The following is a 25,077-nucleotide window of genomic DNA, read 5'->3' on the forward strand; positions in this document are numbered from 1 at the left end:
TAAACACTTTGGTTAATGAAAGCAAATGAAATCCAATGACGGGTGGAATGGTTGTCTCTGGGCCTGATAATCCTCCTCTGTCAGAGTCTCACCTGCTTAAAGTGCAATAGTCTTTCTGTTGAAGGGAGCTAAATAACCCCAGAGCAAGCCACACAGAAATGTAAGCACCATGTGTTACACACAATGCAGGGTGATCACCCAGCAGGCTCGTTGACAAGCTTGCATTTAGTGTATTCCATTACTAGAGGATCTCACTATCCTTCTATCCAGACTGTGCTCCAGCTCCTCCTCCCACCAGCAGCAGCAATGTTTACTGAAGTGTTTCTGCTCTCTGTCCAGAGGGATCTTCGTTCCTCCTGCAAAAATAGTGCAGGAACTCCGTTCCCATGTGTTGACCCCTGTCTTTAACTCCACGTAGCATGAAGCCATAAAATTCTTTAGTAATTAATGTTTTTTTCCAATTTGATCAAAACTTAAGGTCTTGTTAGATGTCTAGGTTGTCTTTGTCCTAGAAGTTTTAATTACGCATGACACAGCGCCCTGTATACATGATAGAGAATTGCTCTTAACTCTAAATAATTTAAGTCTGTGGCAGAGACTACAGGCTTATTTATGTACAATTATATAAGTGTTACTAAGAATTTAAACTTTTAATACAGCTGGAGTAATAAAAAAAAATATTGATTGAATTTGTAGCATATGTAGAATCTCTCTTCTAAGGGTGCTAAACCCATTAACCACAAGCATCTGTTTTGTAGATAAGTTTGCCATTTAACACTGCGTTTGGAGCAGACACCGAAGGTTCGCAATGGATGATTGGTTATCTTCTGGAAAAAGTCATCAGCAATCTCTCTGTGTGGAGCTCTGAGCAGGATCTGGCAAATGATACCGTCCAACTGCTGGTTACATTGGTGGAAAGGCGGGAGAGGTAATTCGCATAGCTCCACAAAAAAAAAAAAAAAATGTGTTTGTTAAAAATCTCATCTTGTTCACTATGCATTGCTTGTATTGCCTGAATGTTTTACAGAGCCAATTTGGTAATTCAGTGTGAAAACTGGTGGAATTTAGCCAAACAGTTTGCTAGAAGAAGTCCGCCCCTTCACTTGCTCTCCAGCTCTGTACAGAGGACTTTGATGAAGGCTTTGGTTTTAGGAGGATTTGCACATATGGACTCTGACACAAAGCAGCAGTACTGGACTGAGGTGAGGGCCTGTAAGACTACATAGGGAACCCATCAAATCATTCTTTCTCTGGTAGGGCTCAAGCAGAAGTTAAATTGTAAAATGGCATACTAATTGCTACAGCCCATAGTTTTCAGTTGTTTTTTATTATTGCTTTATTAGATTTTTTTGGCACAATTCCCTTGTTTGTTAAACTTGTTCTACTTCACTACAAGCAAAGGAAAACTGTTCTAGTGTCTTCTGCAGAAAGTCCCTACCCCCTCAAGCTTTTTTATTTTATTAATTAATTCATGCTACAAACCAATGAATGACTCTATATAGTCTATAAATAAGTTGAACACAATGAAGTATGCTATGCACTGTGATTTCACATGTTAAAGGGACAGTTAAGTAAAAATTAATGATTCTGATAGGTAATGCAATTTTAAACAACTTTCCAATTTACTTTTTCACATTTGCTTTGTTCTCTTGGCATTCTTTGTTGAAAGATAAACCTAGGAAGGCTCATATGCTGTATTTCTAAGCCCTCGAAGGCTTCTTTGTATCTCAGTGCATATTGACAGTTTTTCACAGGTAGAGCGCCAATTCATGTGTGCCATATGGATAACATTGTGCTCACTTCCGTGGAGTTATTTGAGTCAGTATTGATTGGCTAAAATGCAAGGCTTTTTAAAAGAACTGAAATAAGGGGGCAGTCTGCAGAGGCTTAGACACCAAAGGTAATCAGAGGTAAAAAGTATATTAATGTAACAGTGGAGGTTATACAAAACTGGGGAATGGGTAATAAAGGGATTATCTATCTTTTTAAACAATAACAATCCTGTAGACTTTCCCTTTAAGCAATTTTAGCAACAGGACCAACACGAACAGATATGTAATAACCAGCACAGAAAGGGTAACTTTTTATGTAAGAAACAAGATACAGCTGCTAAGCTAGTTAGGAATGGCACATGCATGTCTTGCTAAGGACTGGCTCAGTACCGTTCCTGGTAAACCAAGAGACATTACTGCTTTAAAATGTTTGTGCTTTAAAGAAGCAGTAAACCTCTTGAGATTTGTTTTAATAAAATGTTTAGTTTTTGCATAATGAAACAACTTTAAGGCAAATGGTGGTGGTGGGGGGGTTAGCTATTGAAAAATAACTGACACATTAAGGATGTTAGGTTGTTTTGAAAACATTAAGACTTGGCTGATATGTTATTCTATAACACAACAGGAGTGTATTGTAATTGCAGAGTGTTTACTGTCTTTTTTGAACTTTTGTTGACTTACATTATGGCTAAGATGTCTTCGATTAATGTGTTTCTATTTTCTGTGATTACCAGGTCCTGCAACCTCTTCAACAGAGGTTTTTGAATGTAATAAATCAAGAAAACTTCCAGCAGATTTGCCAAGAGGAGGAGGTAAAGCAGGAAATCACAGCCACACTGGAAGCCTTGTGCGGCATTGCAGAGGCCACACAGATAGACAATGTGGCAATTCTCTTCAACTTCCTCATGGACTTTCTAACCAATTGCATTGGGTTAATGGAAGTTTATAAAAACACACCAGAGACTGTGAACCTCATCATAGAAGTTTTTGTAGAAGTTGCACATAAACAAATTTGTTACCTAGGGGAGGTGAGCATATATTTAATGTTTATTTGTAGTGCACTCTCTGAAGCTTTGTTGGGTTAAATATTAGACATGGAAGTCCGATTTAAACGTTCTTGATTCCCAAAGACTGTTCAATTAAAAAAAAAAAAATTCAATCTACATCTGTTGTCAAATTTACCCATCTCTCTTGATAGTGCACGAGTCTTGAGAACTATATGTGTAAAACTGTTGCAATACTGTGCTCAAGACACTTGCACTGTCCTAAGCTTACTTGTCTTAAAGGGATACTGAACCCAATTTTTTTCTAGCAAAGCTTAGGAGCCAGCCCATGTTAGGTTTAGCACCCTGGATAGCACTTGCTTATTGGTAGCTACATTTAGCAAACCAATAAGCAAGTGCAACCCAGGTTCTAAAACAAAAATGGGCCGTCTCCTAAGCTTTAAATTCCTGCTTTTTAAAGATAGCAAGAAAACAAAGAACATTTTATAGTTGGAGTAAATTAGAAACTTGCCTAAAATTGCATGCTCTATCTGAATCATGGAAGAAAAAAAGTGTGGTTTAGTGTCCCTTTAAGGTTTTTGTGGATTATTCTAAAGGTTTTGTGAGATGCTAGTTAGGGTGTTTTGCTGTTTAGTTGCAAATGAGGTGAGGTGTTCAGAAGTGAATGAGAAAAAAAATATATTTGTAGTTTAAAAAAACCTAAAACCAAAAAAACTTTGCAATATACTTTATTTTATTATTTATATTTTGGCAAATATTTGTGAAATCCAACTCATAAAGGGGCCATGGACAAAAACATACCCCCTTTACCTGTTAAAAGGTAAGCTGGCTTACCAGACTCTCATTTTTAGTTCTATCCATTAAATGGATGGAAAGACTTAGTTCTCTCTTACCTGGTAAGTATATTCAGTGGAGGATTTTTGCTCACTTTTCTACCACCCAGGCACATTGTAGAGGGTCCTCTGCAAGACAGTTGGTTAAGCTTACATTAATCCGCTTCTTAAACAAAATATATATTTCAGAAGGTACCTACCTACTCCATGCAGAGTTTCTACTCATGTCTTTTTTGCATCAAAATGAAGTATGGCTTCTGGAGACCAGTAATGGATCTAAGAGAGTTAAACCAGTTCATTCCATCTTGCAATTATTTGGAGTAATATCTGTTAACTGTAACCAGTCTCTTCCTGTAAGTGCCTCCTTGGTGTGTCTAAATTTAAGACACTGCTTTCCCCATCTATATTGCTCCATCCCATTTCCAGTATCTCAGGTTTGTTTTAGGAACACACCAATTTTTAATTTCAGGTCCTGCCTTTTGGGATCTGAACTCCAAGGGCAGTTTTAAAGATAACTCTCATTGCAGTAATTTGCAGATGATATATTCCTTTTGCAATGCCTGTACAATATCTTGTTAGTAGCAGATTAAGAAGATTAAGCCTTGTCTTTAGTGCCTTAAAGGACCAGTCAATACAGTCGATTTGCATAATCAACAAATGCATGATAAGAAGACAATGCAATATTACTTAGTCTGAACTTCAAATGAGTAGTAGATTATTTTTTTTTAAAGTTATGTCTATTTCCACTTCCCCTTTATCATGTGACAGCCATCATCCAATCACAAATGCATAAACGTATATGCTGTGAATTCTTGCACATGCTCAGTAGGAGCTGGCGACTCAAAAAGTGTAAATATAAAGACTGTGCACATTTTGTTAATGGAAGTAAATTGGAAAGTTGTTTAAAATTGCATGCTGTATCTGAATCATGAAGTTTAATTTTGACTTGAGTGTCCCTTTAATACTGAAGAGGTATAGCGTTTCTTCACCATCAGAAAATCTTAGATTTGGTTTCCAATCTGCAAAGTCTCAGGAGCTGCAGATTCCTCCCTGCAAGGGCTTTCAGTGCACTTCATCTGAAAACTAGTTCCTACCATACACCTAGCTCCCAGTAGTACATATCTGCCTCTTAAAGCAAATTATATAAAATAAGTACATTGGAAAGTTGTTTAAAATTGTATTCGCTATCTGTATCATTAAATATTTTTTTTTTTTTTTTTTTTATCCCTTTAATATCAATATATGGTAGATAACTTTACATCTAGTTATTAAACATGTACAAAAGTCCCTACGGGAGCAGGCATTAATCGTCTATTAAGGCATCTATTAAGAGAGATTTCTCTTGTTAAGTGTATTCAGTCCACGGGTCATCCATTACTTATGGGATATATTCCCTTCCCAACAGGAAGTTGCAAGAGGATCACCCAAAGCAGAGCTGCTATATAGCTCCTCCCCTCACATGTCATATCCAGTCATTCTCTTGCAACCCTCAACATAGATGGAGGTCGTGAGAGGAGTGTGGTGTTTTATACTTAATTATTTCTTCAATCAAAAGTTTGTTATTTTTAAATGGCACCGGAGTGTGTTGTTTTTTTCTCAGGCAGTATTTGGAAGAAGAATCTGCCTGCGTTTTCTATGATCTTAGCAGAAGTAACTAAGATCCACTGGCTGTTCTCGCACATTCTGAGGAGTGGGGTAACTTCAGAAAGGGAATAGCGTGCGGGGTCTCCTGCAAATAAGGTATGTGCAGTAAAATATTTTTCTAAGGAATGGAATTGACTAAGAAAATACTGCTGATACCGATGTAATGTAAGTACAGCCTTAAATGCAGTGAAAGCGACTGGTATCAGGCTGATTAATGTATATGCAGTAAAGTAATTTTCTAAGGAATGGAATTTGACTAAGAAAATGCTACTAATACTGAAGTAATGTAATAAGCCTTAAAATGCAGTAGAAGGACTGGTATCAGGCTTATCAATAGAGATACATACTCTTTAAAAAAGGATGTTTAAAACGTTTGCTGGCATGTTTAATCGTTTTTGTGAGGTACATTGGTGATAAAACTTATTGGGGCATGAATTTTTCCACATGGCTGACTTATATTTCTGCATAGAAACAGTTAACTGAGGCTCCCACTGTTGTAATAATGAGTGGGAGGGGCCTATTTTAGTGCTTTTTTGCGCAGTAAAAATTCAGTCTCAGTCTTCCTGCATCTTCCTGCATGACCCAGGACGTCTCTAGAGAGCTCAAGGGACTTCAAAAGTCATTTTTAAGGGAGGTAATCAGTCACAGCAGACCTGTGACAGTGTGTTTGACGTTTTTTTCTCTATTGATTATCCGTTTTGGGTATTAAGGGGTTAATCATCCATTTGCAAGTGGGTGCAATACTCTGCTAACTTAATACATTTACTGTGAAAGTTTGGTTGCTATAACTTATTTGGTTCATTGTTATTTCAACTGTGACAGTTTTTTGTGCTTCTTAAAGGCGCAGTAGCGTTTTCTATATTGCTTGTAAATTTATTTTAAAGTGTTTTCCAAGCTTGCTAGTCTCATTGCTAGTCTGTTTAAACATGTCTGACACAGATGAATCTGTTTGTTCACTATGTTTGAAGGCCAGTGTGGAGCCCCATAGAAATGTGTACTAAATGTATTGATTTCACTTTAAATAATAAAGGTCAGTCTTTATCTGTAAAGGAATTATCACCAGACAACAAGGGGGAAGTTATGCCGACTAACTCTCCTCACGTGTCAGTACCTTCGCCTCCCGCTCAGGAGGCGCGTGATATTGTGGCGCCAAGTACATCAGAGACGCCCATACAAATCACTTTACAAGACATGGCTACTATTATGAATAATACCCTGACAGAAGTATTATCTAAATTGCCAGAATTAAGAGGCAAGCGCGATTGCTCTGGGATAAGGACAGAGCGCACTGGTACTGTGAGAGCCATGTCCGATACTGCGTCACAGTTTGCAGAACATGAGGACGGAGAGCTTCATTCTGTGGGTGACGGATCTGATCCAGGGAAACCGGATTCAGAGATCTCTAATTTTAAATTTAAGCTAGAGAACCTCCGTGTATTGCTAGGGGAGGTTTTAGCGGCTGTGAATGACTGTAACACAGTTGCAATTCCAGAGAAATTATGTAGGCTGGATAGATACTATGCGGTGCCGGTGTGTACTGACGTTTTTCCTATACCTAAAAGGCTTACAGAAATTATTGGCAAGGAGTGGGATAGACCCGGTGTGCCCTTTTCCCCACCACCTATATTTAGGAAAATGTTTCCAATAGACGCCACTACACAGGACTTATGGCAGACGGTCCCTAAGGTGGAGGGAGCAGTTTCTTCTTTAGCTAAGCGTACCACTATCCCGGTGGAGGATAGTTGTGCTTTTTCAGATCCAATGGATAAAAAATTAGGTTACCTTAAGAAAATGTTTGTTCAACAAGGTTTTATCTTACAGCCCCTTGCATGCATTGCGCCTGTCACTGCTGCTGCGGCATTCTGGTTTGAGTCTCTAGAAGAGGCCATTCACACAGCTCCATTGGATGAAATTATGGACAAGCTTAAAGCACTTAAGCTAGCTAATGCATTTGTTTCTGATGCCATTGTACATTTAACTAAACTAACGGCTAAGAACTCCAGATTCGCCATCCAGGCGCGCAGAGCGCTATGGCTTAAATCCTGGTCAGCTGATGTGACTTCTAAATCTAAATTGCTTAATATTCCTTTCAAGGGGCTAACCTTATTCGGGCCCGGCTTGAAAGAAATTATCGCTGACATTACTGGAGGTAAGGGTCATACTCTTCCTCAGGACAGGGCCAAATCAAAGGCCAAACAGTCTAATTTTCGTGCTTTTCGAAACTTCAAGGCAGGAGCAGCATCAACTTCCTCCGCTCCAAAACAGGAAGGAACTGTTGCTCGTTAGACAGGCCTGGAAAACTAACTAGTCCTGGAACAAGGGCAAGCAGGCCAGAAAACCTACTACTGCCCCTAAGACAGCATGAAGGGATGGCCCCCTATCCGGAAACGGATCTAGTAGGGGGCAGACTTTCTCTCTTCGCCCAGGCGTGGGCAAGAGATGTCCAGGATCCTTGGGCGTTGGAGATCATATCTCAGGGATATCTTCTGGACTTCAAAGCTTCTCCTCCACAAGGGAGATTTCATCTTTCAAGGTTATCAGCAAACCAAATAAAGAGAGGCATTTCTACGCTGTGTACAAGACCTCCTAGTAATGGGGGTGATCCACCCAGTTCCGCGGACGGAACAAGGGCAAGGATTTTACTCAAATCTGTTTGTAGTTCCCAAGAAAGAGGGAACCTTCAGACCAATCTTGGACTTAAAGATCTTAAACAAATTCCTAAGAGTTCCATCATTCAAAATGGAAACTATTCGAACCATCCTACCCATGATTCAAGAGGGTCAGTACATGACCACAGTAGACTTAAAGGATGCCTACCTTCACATACCGATTCACAAAGATCATTATCGGTACCTAAGATTTGCCTTTCTAGATAGGCATTACCAGTTTGTAGCTCTTCCCTTCGGATTAGCTACGGCCCCGAGAATTTTTACAAAGGTTCTGGGCTCACTTCTGGCGGTTCTAAGACCGCGAGGCATAGCGGTGGCTCCGTATCTAGACGACATGATACAAGCGTCAAGTTTTCAAATTGCCAAGTCTCATACAGAGATAGTTCTGGCATTTCTGAGGTCGCATGGGTGGAAGGTGAACGTGGAAAAGAGTTCTCTATTACCACTCACAAGAGTCTGCTTCCTAGGGACTCTTATAGATTCTGTAGAGATAAAAATTTACCTGACGGAGTCCAGGTTATCAAAACTTCTAATTGCTTGCCGTGTCCTTCATTCCATTCCACGCCCGTCAGTGGCTCAGTGCATGGAAGTAATCGGCTTAATGGTAGCGGCAATGGACATAGTGCCATTTGCGCGCCTGCATCTCAGACCGCTGCAATTATGCATGCTAAGTCAGTGGAATGGGGATTACTCAGATTTGTCCCCTCTACTAAATCTGGATCAAGAGACCAGAGATTCTCTTCTCTGGTGGCTTTCTCGTGTCCATCTGTCCAAGGGTATGACCTTTCGCAGGCCAGATTGGACGATTGTAACAGATGCCAGCCTTCTAGGTTGGGGCGCAGTCTGGAACTCCCTGAAGGCTCAGGGATCGTGGACTCAGGAGGAGAAACTCCTCCCAATAAATATTCTGGAGTTAAGAGCAATATTCAATGCTCTTCTAGCTTGGCCTCAGTTAGCAACACTGAGGTTCATCAGATTTCAGTCGGACAACATCACGACTGTGGCTTACATCAACCATCAAGGGGGAACCAGGAGTTCCCTAGTGATGTTAGAAGTCTCAAGGATAATTCGCTGGGCAGAGTCTCACTCTTGCCACCTGTCAGCGATTTACATCCCAGGCGTGGAGAACTGGGAGGCGGACTTTCTAAGTCGCCAGACTTTTCATCCGGGGGAGTGGGAACTTCATCCGGAGGTGTTCGTTCAGCTGGTTCATCGTTGGGGCAAACCAGAACTGGATCTCATGGCGTCTCGCCAGAACGCCAAGCTTCCTCGTTACGGATCCAGGTCCAGGGACCCGGGAGCGGCACTGATAGATGGTCTAGCAGCCCCTTGGGTTTTCAACATGGCTTATGTGTTTCCGCTGCTGCCTCGACTGATTGCCAAGATCAAACAGGAGAGAGCATCAGTGATTCTGATAGCGCCTGCGTGGCCACGCAGGACCTGGTATGCAGACCTAGTGGACATGTCGTCCTGTCCACCATGGTCCCTGCCTCTGAGGCAGGACCTTCTAATACAAGGTCCTTTCAACCATCCAAATCTAATTTCTCTGAGGCTGACTGCATGGAGATTGAACGCTTGATCCTATCAAAGCGTGGCTTCTCGGAGTCAGTTATTGATACCTTAATACAGGCACGGAAGCCTGTTACCAGAAAAATTTACCATAAGATATGGCGTAAATATTTATATTGGTGCGAATCCAAGAGTTACTCATGGAGTAAGGTTAGGATTCCTAGGATATTGTCCTTTCTACAAGAGGGTTTAGAAAAGGGCTTATCTGCTAGTTCGTTAAAGGGACAGATTTCTGCTCTGTCTATTCTTTTACACAAACGTCTGGCAGAAGTTCCAGACGTCCAGGCTTTTTGTCAGGCTTTGGCTAGGATTAAGCCTGTGTTTAACACTGTTGCTCCGCCATGGTGCTTAAACTTGGTTCTTAAAGTTCTTCAAGGTGTTCAGTTTGAACCCCTTCATTCCATTGATATTATGCTTTTATCTTGGAAAGTTCTGTTTTTTGATGGCTATTTCCTCGGCTCGAGGAGTCTGAGTTATCTGCCTTACATTGTGATTCTACTTATCTGATTTTCCATTCAGACAAGGTAGTTCTGCGTACTAAACCTGGGTTTTTACCTAAGGTAGTTTCTAACAGGAATATCAATCAGGAGATTGTTGTTCCATCATTATGTCCTAATCCTTCTTCAAAGAAGGAACGACTTTTGCATAATCTGGACGTAGTCCGTGCCCTGAAGTTCTGTTTACAGGCAACTAAAGATTTTCGTCAAACTTCTTCCCTGTTTGTCGTTTACTCTGGACAGAGGAGAGGTCAAAAAGCTTCGGCAACCTCTCTCTCTTTTGGCTTCGTAGCATAATACGTTTAGCCTATGAGACTGCTGGACAGCAGCCCCCTGAAAGAATTACAGCTCATTCCACTAGAGCTGTGGCTTCCACCTGGGCCTTTAAGAATGAGGCCTCTGTTGAACAGATTTGCAAGGCTGCGACTTGGTCTTCGCTTCACACCTTTTCAAAATTTTACAAATTTGACACTTTTGCTTCTTCGGAGGCTGTTTTTGGGAGAAAGGTTCTACAGGCAGTGGTTCCTTCCGTTTAAGTTCCTGCCTTGTTCCTCCCATCATCCGTGTACTTTAGCTTTGGTATTGGTATCCCATAAGTAATGGATGACCCGTGGACTGAATACACTTAACAAGAGAAAACATAATTTATGCTTACCTGATAAATTTATTTCTCTTGTAGTGTATTCAGTCCACGGCCCGCCCTGTCTTTTTTAAGGCAGATCTAAATTTTAATTAAAACTCCAGTCACCACTGCACCCTATGGTTTCTCCTTTCTTGTCTTGTTTCGGTCGAATGACTGGATATGACATGTGAGGGGAGGAGCTATATAGCAGCTCTGCTTGGGTGATCCTCTTGCAACTTCCTGTTGGGAAGGGAATATATCCCATAAGTAATGGATGACCCGTGGACTGAATACACTACAAGAGAAATAAATTTATCAGGTAAGCATAAATTATGTTTTTTCTTTTTATTCTAACATTAAAAACTAGCATTTGTACTGGTGTGAATATCAAGGTTGATGTGGTCACCTTTTGCAGATGACCAAGTCTGCCACGTAAATGACAACCATGGAAGAATAAATGGCCATAGGTCTCCCATTTTACAATCTAAATCAAGCATTTAACAGTGAACCAAAAACGTTCACTAAATACATTTAACAACTATATGATCAGTAAACCGTATTATCGGTTAACGTAAACCATAGATCATTAAGAGCTAAATTAACATAAAAGTATCCAATACACCATAAATGTGATACTGTCTGGTTTATTTTTTTATTATTTATATATATTTTTAGTTTCTATTTGTTATATTTTAATTTGAAACTTCATCTTTTTAATTTGCAGTTTTAATCTTAGGGCAACCAGGGGGGTTGTAAAGGGAAACAAGAGTTTCTAAAGCCGATGACTTCCCCCCCCCCATTAAGGTTTCCACATTTTGATCATTATATAGAGACAAGCATAAGTAATTGTCTTTGAAGCAGTATGTGTAATACTTTAATGTAGAGTGCCAAAATATCCATTTTTTTTATTTGATTGTGCCTTCACCCTCTCCCTGGGTTGATCACTTGCCCATTGGTTTCTTTTTAACTTTTTGCACCATCTTCTGCTTTTTGTGTTTATTTAAACGTTTGAGTCTTTATTATGCTTTTTACTGTTCTATAATAATAATAGAAACATAGATTTTGATGGCAGATAAGAGCCATAGGCCCAGAAAGTCTGCCCGATATTTCCTAAAAGTATAAATGTATCTAGTTCATAGAAAAGCCTTATACCAGGCTTTCTTAAAGGGACATTAAACCCAATTTTTTTCTTTCTTTCATGATTCAGGAAGAGCATGCAATTTTAAACAACTTTCTAATTTTCTTCTATTATCTAATTTGCTTCATACTCTTGATATCCTTTGCATGTAAAACATATCTAGATAGGGTCAGTAGCTGCTGACTGGTGGCTGCACATAGATGCCTTGTGTGATTGGCTCACCCATGTGCATAGCTATTTGTTCAACAAAGAATGAAGCAAATTAGATAAAAGTAAGTTGGAATGTTGTTTATAATTTTATTCTCTATCTGAATCATGGGGAAAAAATGTGGGTTTAAAGTCCCCCACAATGTTTGTCATTACTACCTATTGTGGCTGTTTATTCCATGAATCAATCACCCTTTCTGTTAAGAAGGGCTTCCTCCAAATTACTCCTGAATATACTCCCCCTCAGCATGACTTCTTGTTCCTGAATTGTCCTTTTTATGTAAAATACTCACTGGCTCAGTTTTACTTAACCCTTTAATATACTTGAAAGTTGCTGTCATATCGCCTCTCTCCCTTCTCTCCTCTAAGCTATACATATTTAGGTCATTAAGCTTCTGGTGCTTTTTTGTTTTTTTAAGCCATGTAACATTTTGGTAGCCCTCCTTTGCACAGATCCCAGTTTGTTTAAATCCTTCTGGAAAAATGGCCTCCACAAACGGCACACAATACTCAAGACGAGACCTGACTAGTGATCTGTAAAGTGGCATAAGTAACTTACTATTTCTTCTGCAAATATCTCTATCAATACATCCAAGCATTCTGCTGGCCTTACTCGCTGCAGTATTACATTCTTTAATACATTTTAAATCATCTTAAAGGTACAGTCAACACCAGAATTGTTGTTTAAAAAGAAAGATAATCCCTTTATTACCCATTCCCCTGTTTTGCATAACCAACCGTTATAATACAATTAGTTGTAACAGTCATTGAGTCTGTAATTAACATTTGGATTTCTTTCATGTAATTAGCAAGAGTCCATGAGCTAGTGACGTATGGGATATACATTCCTACCAGGAGGGGCAAAGTTTCCCAAACCTTAAAATGCCTATAAATACACCCCTCACCACACCCACAAATCAGTTTTACAAACTTTGCCTCCTATGGAGGTGGTGAAGTAAGTTTGTGCTAGATTCTACGTTGATATGCGCTCCGCAGCAGGTTGGAGCCCGGTTTTCCTCTCAGCGTGCAGTGAATGTCAGAGGGATGTGAGGAGAGTATTGCCTATTTGAATGCAATGATCTCCTTCTACGGGGTCTATTTCATAGGTTTTCTGTTATCGGTCGTAGAGATTCATCTCTTACCTCCCTTTTCAGATTGACGATATACTCTTATATATATATATATATATATATACCATTACCTCTGCTGATTTTCGTTTCAGTACTGGTTTGGCTTTCTACAACATGTAGATGAGTGTCCTGGGGTAAGTAAGTCTTATTTTCTGTGACACTCTAAGCTATGGTTGGACACTTTTTTATAAAGTTCTAAATATATGTGTTCAAACATTTATTTGCCTTGACTCAGGATGTTCAACATTCCTTATTTTCAGACAGTCAGTTTCATATTTGGGATAATGCATTTGAATCAATCATTTTTTCTCACCTTAAAAAATTTGACTTTTTTCCTGTGGGCTGTTAGGCTCGCGGGGGCTGAAAATGCTTCATTTTATTGCGTCATTCTTGGCGCGGACTTTTTTGGCGCAAATTTTTTTTCTTTTTAAGGCGTCATACGTGTCGCCGGAAGTTGCGTCATTTTTTGACGTTCTTTTGCGTCAAAAGTGTCGGCGTTCCGGATGTGGCGTCATTTTTGGCGCCAAAAGCATTTAGGCGCCAAATAATGTGGGCGTCTTATTTGGCGCTAAAAAAATATGGGCGTCACTTTTGTCTCCACATTATTTAAGTCTCATTATTTATTGCTTCTGGTTGCTAGAAGCTTGTTCACTGGCATTTTTTTCCCATTCCTGAAACTGTCATTTAAGGAATTAGATCGATTTTGCTTTATATGTTGTTTTTTCTATTACATATCGCAAGATGTTCCACGTTGCAACTGAGTCAGAAGATACTTCAAGTGAAGGTAAAGTTACAGCGTTCATTTTGCAGTATTGGATTTTTAAGCATATGAAATACAGAGTCGCTAAGTTATTTTTTTGAAAATATTAATTATTTATATAATATCGGGCTTTGTTTTTTCCCTACCGTTCTGTTTGAAACTCCTCCCATTAGCCATTTCCTGAGTTTTGATATTGTGATGTATAGAGCGGTCCCACCCGCTCTATACGTGTCTACAAGGCTCGTGCACGGCGAGTATACAAACTGCGCATGCGCATCAACTCACTGATGCTCAACAATGCGCATGCGGTAATCTCGTCCTGTGTGTTTTACAACTCAGTTTGTATTAACCATGCGCGAAGCGGGGCCACGCTCGCCTTGTCAGTGTGATAAAAAAAACTAACACATGCGCATATTGTCCAAGACCATGCTGACGTCAAATGACGGCCGCCTAACGGCCAGAAAGTCAATTGGCTGGTGAAAAAACGTGACCAGCATGTAGAAAAAAAAGAAAAATAACGGGCTGATATATGAGATAGCGAGCTGCAAAATAAAAACGGAGGTAACAAAGGATCAAAGTAAAAATATAAATTTTAATGAATGAAAGTGCCATTTATTTGTATTGATATGTATAGGATTTCATTCAAAACAATCGAACTTTACCTTCACTTTCAGGAAAATCGCTGCCCGGTGCTGGAGCTACCAAAGCTAAGTGTATCACTTTTGGTATCTGTTCCTTCAGCTGTTGTTTGTATTAAATGTTATGACAAACTTGTTAATGCAGATAAAATTTCCTTTAGTACTGTTACATTACCTGTTGCTGTTCCGTCAACATCTAATACTCAGTGTTCCTGATAACATAAGAGATTTTGTTTCTAAATCCATTAAGAAGGCTATGTCTGTTATTTCTCCTTCTAGTATACATAAGTCTTTTAAAATTTCTCTTTTTTCAGATGAATTTTTAAATGAACATCATCATTCTGATACTGATAATGGTTCTTCTGGTTCAGAGGTTTCTGTCTCAGAGGTTGATGCTGATAAATCTTTGTATTTGTTCAAGATGGAATTTATTCGTTCTTTATTTAAAGAAGTATTAATTGCATTAGAAATAGAGGATTCTGGTCCTCTTGATACTAAAACTAAACGTTTAAATAAGGTTTTTAAATCTCCTGTAGTTATTCCAGAAGTGTTTCCTGTCCCTGATGCTATTTCTGAAGTAATTTCCAGGGAATGGAATAATTTGGGTAATTCATTTACTCCTTTTAAAACGTTTTAAGCAATTATATCTTGTGCCATCTGACAGATTAGAGTTTGGGACAAAATCCCTAAGGTTAATGGGGCTGTCTCTACTCCTGCTATATTTTTAGCGGATGTTGCTGCAGCTTCAACTTTTTGGTTAGAAGCTTTAGCGCAACAAGTAACAGATCATAATTCTCATAGCATTATTATTCTATAACATGTTAATTATTTTATTTGTGATGCCATCTTTGATATCATTAGAATTGATGTCAGGTATATGTCTCTAAGTATTTTAGCTAGAAGAGCTTTATGGCTTAAAACTTGGAATGCTGATATGTCTTCTAAGTCAACTTTGCTATCCCTTTCTTTCCAGGGTAATAAATTGTTCGGTTCTCAGTTGGATTCTTTTATCTCAACTGTTACTGGAAGGAAGGGAACTTTTTTACCACAGGATAAAAAATCTGAGGTAAATTTAGGTCTAATAATTGTTTTCGTTCCTTTCATCACAACAAGGAACAAAAGCCTGATCCTTCATCCTCAGGAGCGGAATCAGTTTGGAAACCTTCTTCACTTTGGAATATATCCAAGCCTTATAGAAACCCAAAGCCAGCTCCTAAGTCCCCATGAAGGTGCGGCCCTCATTCCAGCTCAGCTGGTATGGGGCAGTTTACGTTCTTTTCAAAGAAATTTGGATCAATTCCGTTCACAATCTCTGGTTTCAGAACATTGTTTCAGAAGGGTACAGAATTGGCTTCAAGTTAAGGCCTCCTGCAAAGAGATTTTTTTCTTTCCCGTGTCCCAGTAAACCCAGCAAAGGCTCAAGCATTTCTGAAATGTGTTTCAGATCTAGAGTTGGCTGGAGTAATTATGCCAGTTCCAGTTCTGGAACAGGGGCTGGGGTTTTATTCTATCTCTTCATTGTACCAAAGAAGGTCAATTCCTTCAGACCAGTTCCGGATCTATCAATATTGAATCGTTATGTAAGGATACAAACATTCAAGATGGTAGCTGTAAGGACTATCCTGCCTTTTGTTCAGCAAGGGCATTATATGTCTACAATAGATTTACAGGATGCATATCTGCATATTCCGATTCATCCAGATCACTTTTAGTTTCTGAGATTCTCTTTTTTAGACAAGCATTACCAGTTTTGTGGCTCTACCGTTTGGCTTAGCATCAGCAATTTTTACAAAGGTTCTCGGTGCCCTTCTGTCTGTATTCAGAGAACAGGGTATTGGTATTTCCTTATTTGGACAATATCTTGGTACTTGCTCAGTCTTCACATTTTACAGAATCTCATACGAATCGACTTGTGTTGTTTCTTCAAGATCATGGTTGGAGGATCAATTTACCAAAAAGTTCATTGATTCCTCAGACAAGGGTAACCTTTTTAGGTTTCCAGGTAGATTCAGTGTCTATGACTCTGTCTTTGTCAGACAAGAGAAGTCTAACATTGATTTCAGCTTGTCAAAACCTTCAGTCACAATCATTCCCTTTGGTAGCCTTATGCATGGAAATTTTAGGTCTTATGACTGCTGCATCGGACGCGATCTCCTTTGCTCATTTTCACATGCGACCTCTTCAGCTCTGTATGCTGAACCAATGGTGCAGGGATTACTCAAAGATATCTCAATTAATATCTTTAAAACCGATTGTACGACACTCTCTGACGTGGTGGACAGATCACCATCGTTTAGTTCAGGGGGCTTCTTTTGTTCTTCCGACCTGGACTGTAATTTCAACAGATGCAAGTCTTACAGGTTGGGGAGCTGTGTGGGGGTCTCTGACGGCACAAGGGGTTTGGGAATCTCAGGAGGTGAGATTACCGATCAATATTTTGGAACTCCGTGCAATTTTCAGAGCTCTTCAGTCTTGGCCTCTTCTGAAGAGAGAGTCGTTCATTTGTTTTCAGACAGAGAATGTCACAACTGTGGCATACATCAATCATCAAGGAGGGACTCACAGTCCTCTGGCTATGAAAGAAGTATCTCGAATTCTGGTTTGGGCAGAATCCAGTTCCTGTCTAATCTCTGCGGTTCATTTCCCAGGTATAGACAATTAGGAAGCGGATTATCTCAGTCGTCAAACGTTGTATCCGGGCGAATGGTCTCTTCACTCAGAGGTATTTCTTCAGATTGTTCAAATGTGGGAACTTCCAGAAATAGATCTGATGGTTTCTCATCTAAACAAGAAACTTCCCAGGTATCTGTTCAGACCCCGGGATCCTCAGGCGGAGGCAGTGAATGCATTATCACTTCCTTGGAAGTATCATCCTGCCTATATCTCTCCGCCTCTAGTTCTTCTTCCAAGAGTAATCTCCAAGATTCTGAAGGAATGCTCGTTTGTTCTGCTGGTAGCTCCAGCATGGACGGATTATTTTTCGGATGGCCTCTTGCCAACCGTGGGCTCTTCCGTTAAGACCAGACCTGTCGCAAGGTCCTTTTTTTCCATCAGGATCTCAAATCTTTAAATTTAAGGGTATGGAGATTGAAGGCTTGATTCTTGGTCAAAGAGGTTTCTCTGACTCTGTGATTAATACTATGTTACAGGCTCGTAAATCTGTATCTAGAGAGAGATATTATAGAGTCTGGAAGACTTATATTTCTTAGTGTCTTCTCATCATTTTTCCTGGCATTCTTTTAGAATTCCGAGAATTTTTTTACAATTTCTTCAGGATGGTTTAGATAAAGGTTTGTCCGCAAGTTCCTTGACATGACAAATCTCTGCCCTTTCTGTTCTTTTTCACAGAACAATTGCTAATCTTCCTGATATTCATTGTTTTGTACAAGACTTGGTTCGTATAAAACCTGTCATTCAGTCAATTTCTCCTCCTTGGAGTTTGAATTTGGTTCTGGGGGCTCTTCTAGCTCCTCCTTTTGAACACATGCATTCATTTGGACATTAAACTTCTTCTTGGAAAGTTTTGTTTCTTTTGGCCATCTCTTCTGCCAGAAGAGTCTCTGAATTATCTGCTCTTTCTTGTGAGTCTCCTTTTCTGATTTTTCATCAGAATAAGGCGGTGTTGCGAACTTCTTTTAAATTTTTTCCTAAGGTTGTGTATTCTAACAACATTAGTAGAGAAATTGTGGTTCCTTCATTATGTCCTAATCCTAAGAATTCTAAGGAGAAATCATTGCATTCTTTGATGTTGTTAGAGCTTTGTATTATTATGTTGAAGCTACTAAGTCTTTCCGATAGACTTCTAGTCTATTTTTCATCTTTTCTGGTTCTAGAAAAAGCCAGAAAGCTTCTGCCATTTCTTTGGCATCTTGGTTGAAATCTTTAATTCATCATGCCTATGTCGAGTCGGGTAAAACTCCGCCTCAAAGGATTACAGCTCATTCTACTAGGTCAGTTTCTACTTCCTGGGCGTTTAGGAATGAAGCTTCGGTTGATCAGATTTGCAAAGCAGCAACTTGGTCCTCTTTGCATACTTTTACTAAATTCTACCATTTTGATGTGTTTTCTTCTTCTGAAGCAGTTTTTGGTAGAAAAGTACTTCAGGCAGCGGTTTCAGTTTGAATCTTCTGCTTATGTTTTCATTAAACTTTATTTTGGGTGTGGATTATTTTCAGCAGGAATTGGCTGTCTTTATTTTATCCCTCCCTCTCTAGTGACTCTTGCGTGGAAAGATCCACATCTTGGGTAGTCATTATCCCATACGTCACTAGCTCATGGACTCTTGCTAATTACATGAAAGAAAACATAATTTATGTAAGAACTTACCTGATAAATTCATTTCTTTCATATTAGCAAGAGTCCATGAGGCCCACCCTTTTTGTGGTGGTTATGATTTTTTTGTATAAAGCACAATTATTCCAATTCCTTATTTTATATGCTTTCGCACTTTTTTCTTATCACCCCACTTCTTGGCTATTCGTTAAACTGATTTGTGGGTGTGGTGAGGGGTGTATTTATAGGCATTTTAAGGTTTGGGAAACTTTGCCCCTCCTGGTAGGAATGTATATCCCATACGTCACTAGCTCATGGACTCTTGCTAATATGAAAGAAATGAATTTATCAGGTAAGTTCTTACATAAATTATGTTTTTTCTTCCCTAAATGCATAATTTTTCACTTTACAGTGTTAAACTTTAGATCCCAGTCATTTTGTCAAATCCTCCAATCGTCATATATCACTTCTCATTTTGTCTATCCCCCTGGAACATCTACTTTATTACATATTTTTGTATCATCTGCAGACAAACCTACTTTCCCCTGTAGCCATTTGCTGATATCTACAGTATAAATATGTTAAACAATACAGGCCCCAGAACTGACCCCTGAGGAACACCACTAGTAACAGCCCCTTCTGCTTAATGTACTCCATTTACTAAGACACTCTGTTTTCTATCCTTAAGCCAGCATTCTACCCAGTTCACAATTGAGTCTAGATGAAGGATATACAGTTTGTGAATTAGTTTGTTGTGTGGGATGGACTCAAACGCTTTGCTGAAATCTAGATATGCTACATCAACTGCTCAACCCTGGTCTAATACTTTTGTATAAATGAAGTAAAAGATTTTGGTCCTCTAAATTGTTTCTTTATGTAGGTCAATATTTTTTTTTTTAAGAGACTTTACATTAATTTCCCTACTACTGAAGTTAAACTAACTGGCCTGTAGTTACCAGATTCTTCCCTACTGTCCTTTTTCTGAAGTGGTACTACATTTGCTATTCTCCAATCATCTGGAACAACTTCTGTCACTAGTGACTGATTTAAAAAGATTGGTAAATGAGGCATTTAGCACTCATCAAAGTTCCTTTAAAACCCTTGGATGAATATTATCAGGACCCACTGACTTTTTTACATTTAAAATAATAAACTTTATTAAAGAAATCTAAATTTGCATGAGTTTTTTTGAATTACATATTAAAGCTGCCCAAAATATATCTATTTACTTTTTTTTTTTTTAAGTCAAAAGCTATGAACTTGTATGAAGCCTGTCTGACTCTATTGCAAGTGTATTCTAAGAACAACCTTGGGAGGAAACGTGTTGATGTTGCTGCTGAGGAGGACCAGTACCAAGATCTTCTGCTAATCATGGAACTCCTTACAAATCTCCTCTCCAAAGAATTCATTGACTTCAGTGATACAGGTATAATTTTATAACAATTTTTGATAAATACCTACAGGATAGCTAAATGTATTGTCCCATATACACTGTCACACGTGTGGTATCAGAAAATATCAACTTAATAAAAATTAGATCTTTGTGCACCTTTTGAATATTGTAATTTTGCATTTTAATTCTACATTATTAATAGTCCTCATCCAAATTCTGTAGTGTGTCCATGTGGTTTGTGCTCTATTTAAGGCTAATAATTATAGCAGATACATTTTAAAGCTGTTTTGTTGATGCAGTGTATGATTTTGTTTTTTGAATGTGTTGTGTGTAAATCATGTGTCATTCTAGATGAAGTGTTTAGACCACACGAACAGGGACAAGCTACCAACAGACCTGTATCAGCAGCAGATGTGGTTTTGTATGGCGTAAATATTGTACTACCCTTAATGTCACAAGATTTATTAAAGGTCAGTATTGAAGTCCTCGCCCTGATAGGGTTACTGATGACATTTCAAAGCTTGAGAATGTTCCTTTTTTTTGGTAAACAAAAAACCCTTCAAACATAGATTTGTTTGAGTTATAATATAGCTTGGAATGCTTTGGCTCCATGCCAGCAAAGCTCATAATTAAAATTGGGTTCTTAAACCGAGAGCAGCTGTTAAACTAACTCTAAACTGCACGCAAATGCTCAACTGGTGGCATTTAGGTAGTGTACACTCATGTCGATCTAAATAAATTAGGAATAAACACGCCTTGTTCTTCCTGTCATTACGACACCTACTCCAAGCTGGCATCTGTGCCTATTTTTGACTTACTCAAAACCAAGCTCCAATTACTAGGATCTAATAGGCAGGTTGTGCCCATGCTATGACCTTGTGTTATGGATTCACACCAATATCAAGCCTGTCATTCCCACAGTGCACCACATTATATTTCATATTTTTTATGGCTTCTCTGTGACAAATTTATTAATCTCTGCAGATTTTTTTTTTACCTCCTAACAATTATTTGTTTCATTTCAGTTTCCATCCTTATGTAATCAGTACTACAAGCTCATCACGTTTATATGTGAGATCTTTCCAGAGAAGATTCCACAGCTTCCAGAGGACTTGTTTAAGAGTCTGATGTATTCCCTTGAATTAGGGATGACTGCGTATCCTTTCATTTGAGATTATGCCCATTCAGATATCTGTGTTCTCTACAAAAATAAATTGCGAGCCATGTGGCATTAATAAGTAGCCCGGTGAAGGCAGTATAACACTTTTTAACATTCTGCTATCCAAAGCACAAATTAATTGCTTAATTTAACATAATTGTATTTAATGATTTTGTATAATAATAATAAAAAAAAAAGTTTATTATCTAATCTTGGCTTAAAATTGGCCAAACCAAATTTTTTGCAGAGTGGTCAGTAAATTCATTTGTATGCTGCACCCATTAAAAAGAACCCTGCTCACATGCCTATTAAGTAGATTTAAAATGATTACAACCAATACTACAAGCCATTTTGTTTTTCAGTTTCATTAAAAAAAAAAAAAAAATTTAATTTCCTTAACTTTCAAAATTAGGATGAGTTCAGAGGTTTCCCAGCTTTGTCTGGAAGCATTAACACCTCTGGCTGAACAGTGTGCTAAAGCACAAGAGACAGATTCCCCTCTGTTAGCAGCAACAAGGCACTTTCTCAAGGTAAGAATATTGATCACAAGCTTAAAGTGAAGGTAAAAAATACTATTAAAAACAGGGGCACTTTCATTCATCAAAGTTTACAAAGCAGCCGTTTTTTGATTAAAAACTTACCTTTTTTTTCTTTTCATAGCCAGAGCAGCTTCCCCCTCCTGGAAATCCTCTCTTCACATCCGGCTTCCTCCAATCACAGCATGGCCTCAGGCAATAACCACCCTGGGGGGAAAGCCGTTATTGGAGGAAGCCGGATTAGTCATTGCTGACGTGTGAAGAAAAGATTTCCAGGAGGGGGAAGCTGCTCTGGCTGTGAAAAGAAAAAAAGGTAAGTTTTTAATCAAAACGGCTGCTTTGTAAACTTTGATGAATGAAAGTGCCCCTGTTTTTAATAGTATTTTTTAAAAAGGACTTTCATTCACCAAAGATTACCTTTACTTTAAGCAATGCTTTCTGCTCCTGGATCAAAACTAGTTATTTTTATTATTTATTTGATAGGAAATGAGTATCATTATAAATATTTTTATTTTTAGAAATAATTTTTAATGCTATACTGATTGCTCTTCTGTATGGTTTCAGCTGGTTTTTGACATGCTTGTTTTACAAAAACACAACACTGAAATGACAACGGCTGCAGGTGAAGCATTTTACACTTTGGTCTGTTTAAATCAGGTATGGCTTTTTTAAATATTTTTATTCACCCAGCCAGCTTTTATCATTGTATAAAAAAAATATTTGCTAGGTCATATCCTAATGCTTATGGAAAATGAGCAAGCAGAGTGCTCAGCGTCTAAATATGACTCGGCTATGAATATTTTACTATATTTGCTTAGCAGCATTTACCCCAATAACACACTGACCTTTTATCACGTCCCGCTCTTAGGAGGTAGTAAATATCACTGTGATTCTGCCAAGTTTTAGTGTAACTATAAAAGCAATGGCATAGACTGTGCACTCATTACTTCTGAAAACATCACTTACTAAATGTTGTTGGACGTGTCAAAATTATGTGTGTGATCATAATCTGGCAGTGTCTGTGAGAATGTCAGTTTAAAATGTTTGGGGTGAAAAAAAAGAAAAATCCTTTTGTAAGAAAATAACAAAAGCGATGTACAGGTGATACCTTTAATAGCTCACCAATAGTGAATACAATTGCAAGCTTTCAGGACACTGTGGTCCCTTTGTCAGACATTCACTTAAAAAAAAAAATGCTTTAAAGAAGTACAAGTGAGTCGATAAGTCAGAGCTCCCTAAATCATGTATCCATTATAAACACCGCTCAAATAATTTTCATTCACATGTTTTGTTTTTTGTCTTTTGACAAAAGCAATGATTTATCTCAAGCGGCAATTGCAGAATTACAGGTTCTTTTAAATTTTCCCCAACAATAACCATCCAAATTTCACAATAGTAAGAAGTTCTGTCTAAGTTTAGGCAAGTTGATTTGTTAATGTGTATATATGTGTTGAAACTGGGTGTATTGTCTGGTATAATGTGGGAAGCATGTGCTGCGCTTTACCAAAACACTTATGTATTTTGTTATGTTCCAAAATGGATTGTATCTCACTCAACCAGTACAATAGTATAAACAGATCTTGTTGAGGTTTTCTTGCGTGAAGTCTTTATATTCTTTTTGTCTTTACAGGCAGAGTATGCTGAATTGGTAGAAACCTTATTGTCGAGTCAGCAGGATCCTCTAATCTACCAGCGGTTAGCCGATGCCTTTAACAAACTTACAGCAAGCAGCACTCCTCCCACGCTAGATCGCAAGCAGAAGATGTCATTCCTCAAGAGCTTAGAGGAGTTCATGGCCAATGTTGGTGGCCTCCTTTGTGTTAAATAGGAGGCAGAACTGTGTAGACCCTTTCTGCAAAATGCACTGAAAAGTTCAGGTGGCTGTATAAATCCCCGACCTGCTCTCAGGGCTCTTACATACATTTTTAGTTGTATTAAAGAGCCCGACTATTTAACTTAATTAGGGACTTCAAGATGATTTTGGCCCGTAAGACTGTTTGTGTAGCACTTGTGTGCTACGATGATGAATGGGTAAATGTATTTTTTTAAACAAGTTTCCATATGCCTGCAAGCAGTTTTTAGGCACAGATCCAGCTTTTTGCAGTGCCTTTTCTCTTATATTCCCTTGGTCAGAAGCATACTGCCTGATGAATGATTTTATAGAATGATTTTTGTTTTTCAATACCATGTTTGACTGAAATATGATTAACACCAACATGAAAAGGTGTTAAAGCAGCAGTGAGAGTTTTTTTTTAAACTTCTCCCACCCCCGTACCCTGCTTCTGATTCAATGGCAAAACCAAATGGCATTTTTTAAGAAAAAGAGAAAAAAAAAGAAAAAAAAAACTTCTGTGGGGTTATTTTTGTGTAGACAAACCAAGCCTTGCATGTTTCTTTTTTTCTACTTTCTGTCCAGCCTGAAGTCCAGAAAAGTGGGGAAAATTATGTATATTTTTCGTTTCTTAGAACGAATCTTAGGAATTTGTCACCATTTCATTGCCTTAAAAAATTATTTCTATGTGTATATATATATGTATATGGTTTGGTACTATTCCCAGAGCAAGTTTTAATGTTCAAGAGGTGTTTGGGATCCAGCATTGACCTCTTGTGTAGAAACTACAGTCTAAACTTCTGTTTTCTGGGAACATCTCAGATGCAAGGACCTTATGAGCGTACTTCAGTTTGCACACCCAAATACAGCTTCTATATATATATTTGTGTTTTTTTTTCTTTTTATTCTCAGATGGACTGTTAGTTTCAGCAATACTGATTGAAAGGGTGTGAGCTGCAAATTTATACACTTTTTTTTTACGTTGGGGCATTAGGTGATGCAAATTATGCTTACTGTGCAGTCAAATGTTTCCCATTTGTTTTTTGTTTTTCTTTTTTTAAATTTGTATAAAATGTACAGTATGAACATCAGAGTTGCAGTTTCATTGTATTTATATTAACAACCTAGTTCTCTAAATTGTCAGTGTTCCAGGTATTCTGAATTCACACTATAAACTTTTACATTGATCAGACCGGTATTCTTATACATAGTAAATAACGGTTTGCCAATATCAGATCTTTATTTTTATAATATAGTAGTATAATTATGGCTTACTAGACCCAAAGTTCTGCAGGTCAAATGCCACAGATGTCAATAATTTCTGAAATACAGAATAAGACAGAATACAGTAATTACTGGGCATGTGATCTTCTCCTTTTTTAAAAAAAAAAAAAAAAACTTGT

The 25,077-nt window shown here is 38.3% G+C and overlaps 1 protein-coding gene across 1 annotated transcript in view; it reads left to right on the plus strand.

The window, feature by feature from the left end:
* Nucleotides 1–24,765, plus strand: part of XPO4 (exportin 4) — a gene marked incomplete in the record, with an annotated part of 418,847 nt that extends 394,082 nt beyond the window's left edge. Inside the window, 9 exon segments of the mRNA XM_053708521.1 lie at nucleotides 759–928; nucleotides 1,028–1,202; nucleotides 2,507–2,800; nucleotides 20,001–20,181; nucleotides 20,500–20,618; nucleotides 21,174–21,304; nucleotides 21,720–21,837; nucleotides 22,408–22,500; nucleotides 23,474–24,765. Coding sequence (XP_053564496.1) covers nucleotides 759–928; nucleotides 1,028–1,202; nucleotides 2,507–2,800; nucleotides 20,001–20,181; nucleotides 20,500–20,618; nucleotides 21,174–21,304; nucleotides 21,720–21,837; nucleotides 22,408–22,500; nucleotides 23,474–23,671 — 1,479 coding nt within the window.
* Between the last annotated feature and the right edge of the window lie 312 nt (nucleotides 24,766–25,077).

This window comes from Bombina bombina, chromosome 3, assembly GCF_027579735.1.
Source record: "Bombina bombina isolate aBomBom1 chromosome 3, aBomBom1.pri, whole genome shotgun sequence".
Lineage (NCBI taxonomy): Eukaryota > Metazoa > Chordata > Amphibia > Anura > Bombinatoridae > Bombina > Bombina bombina.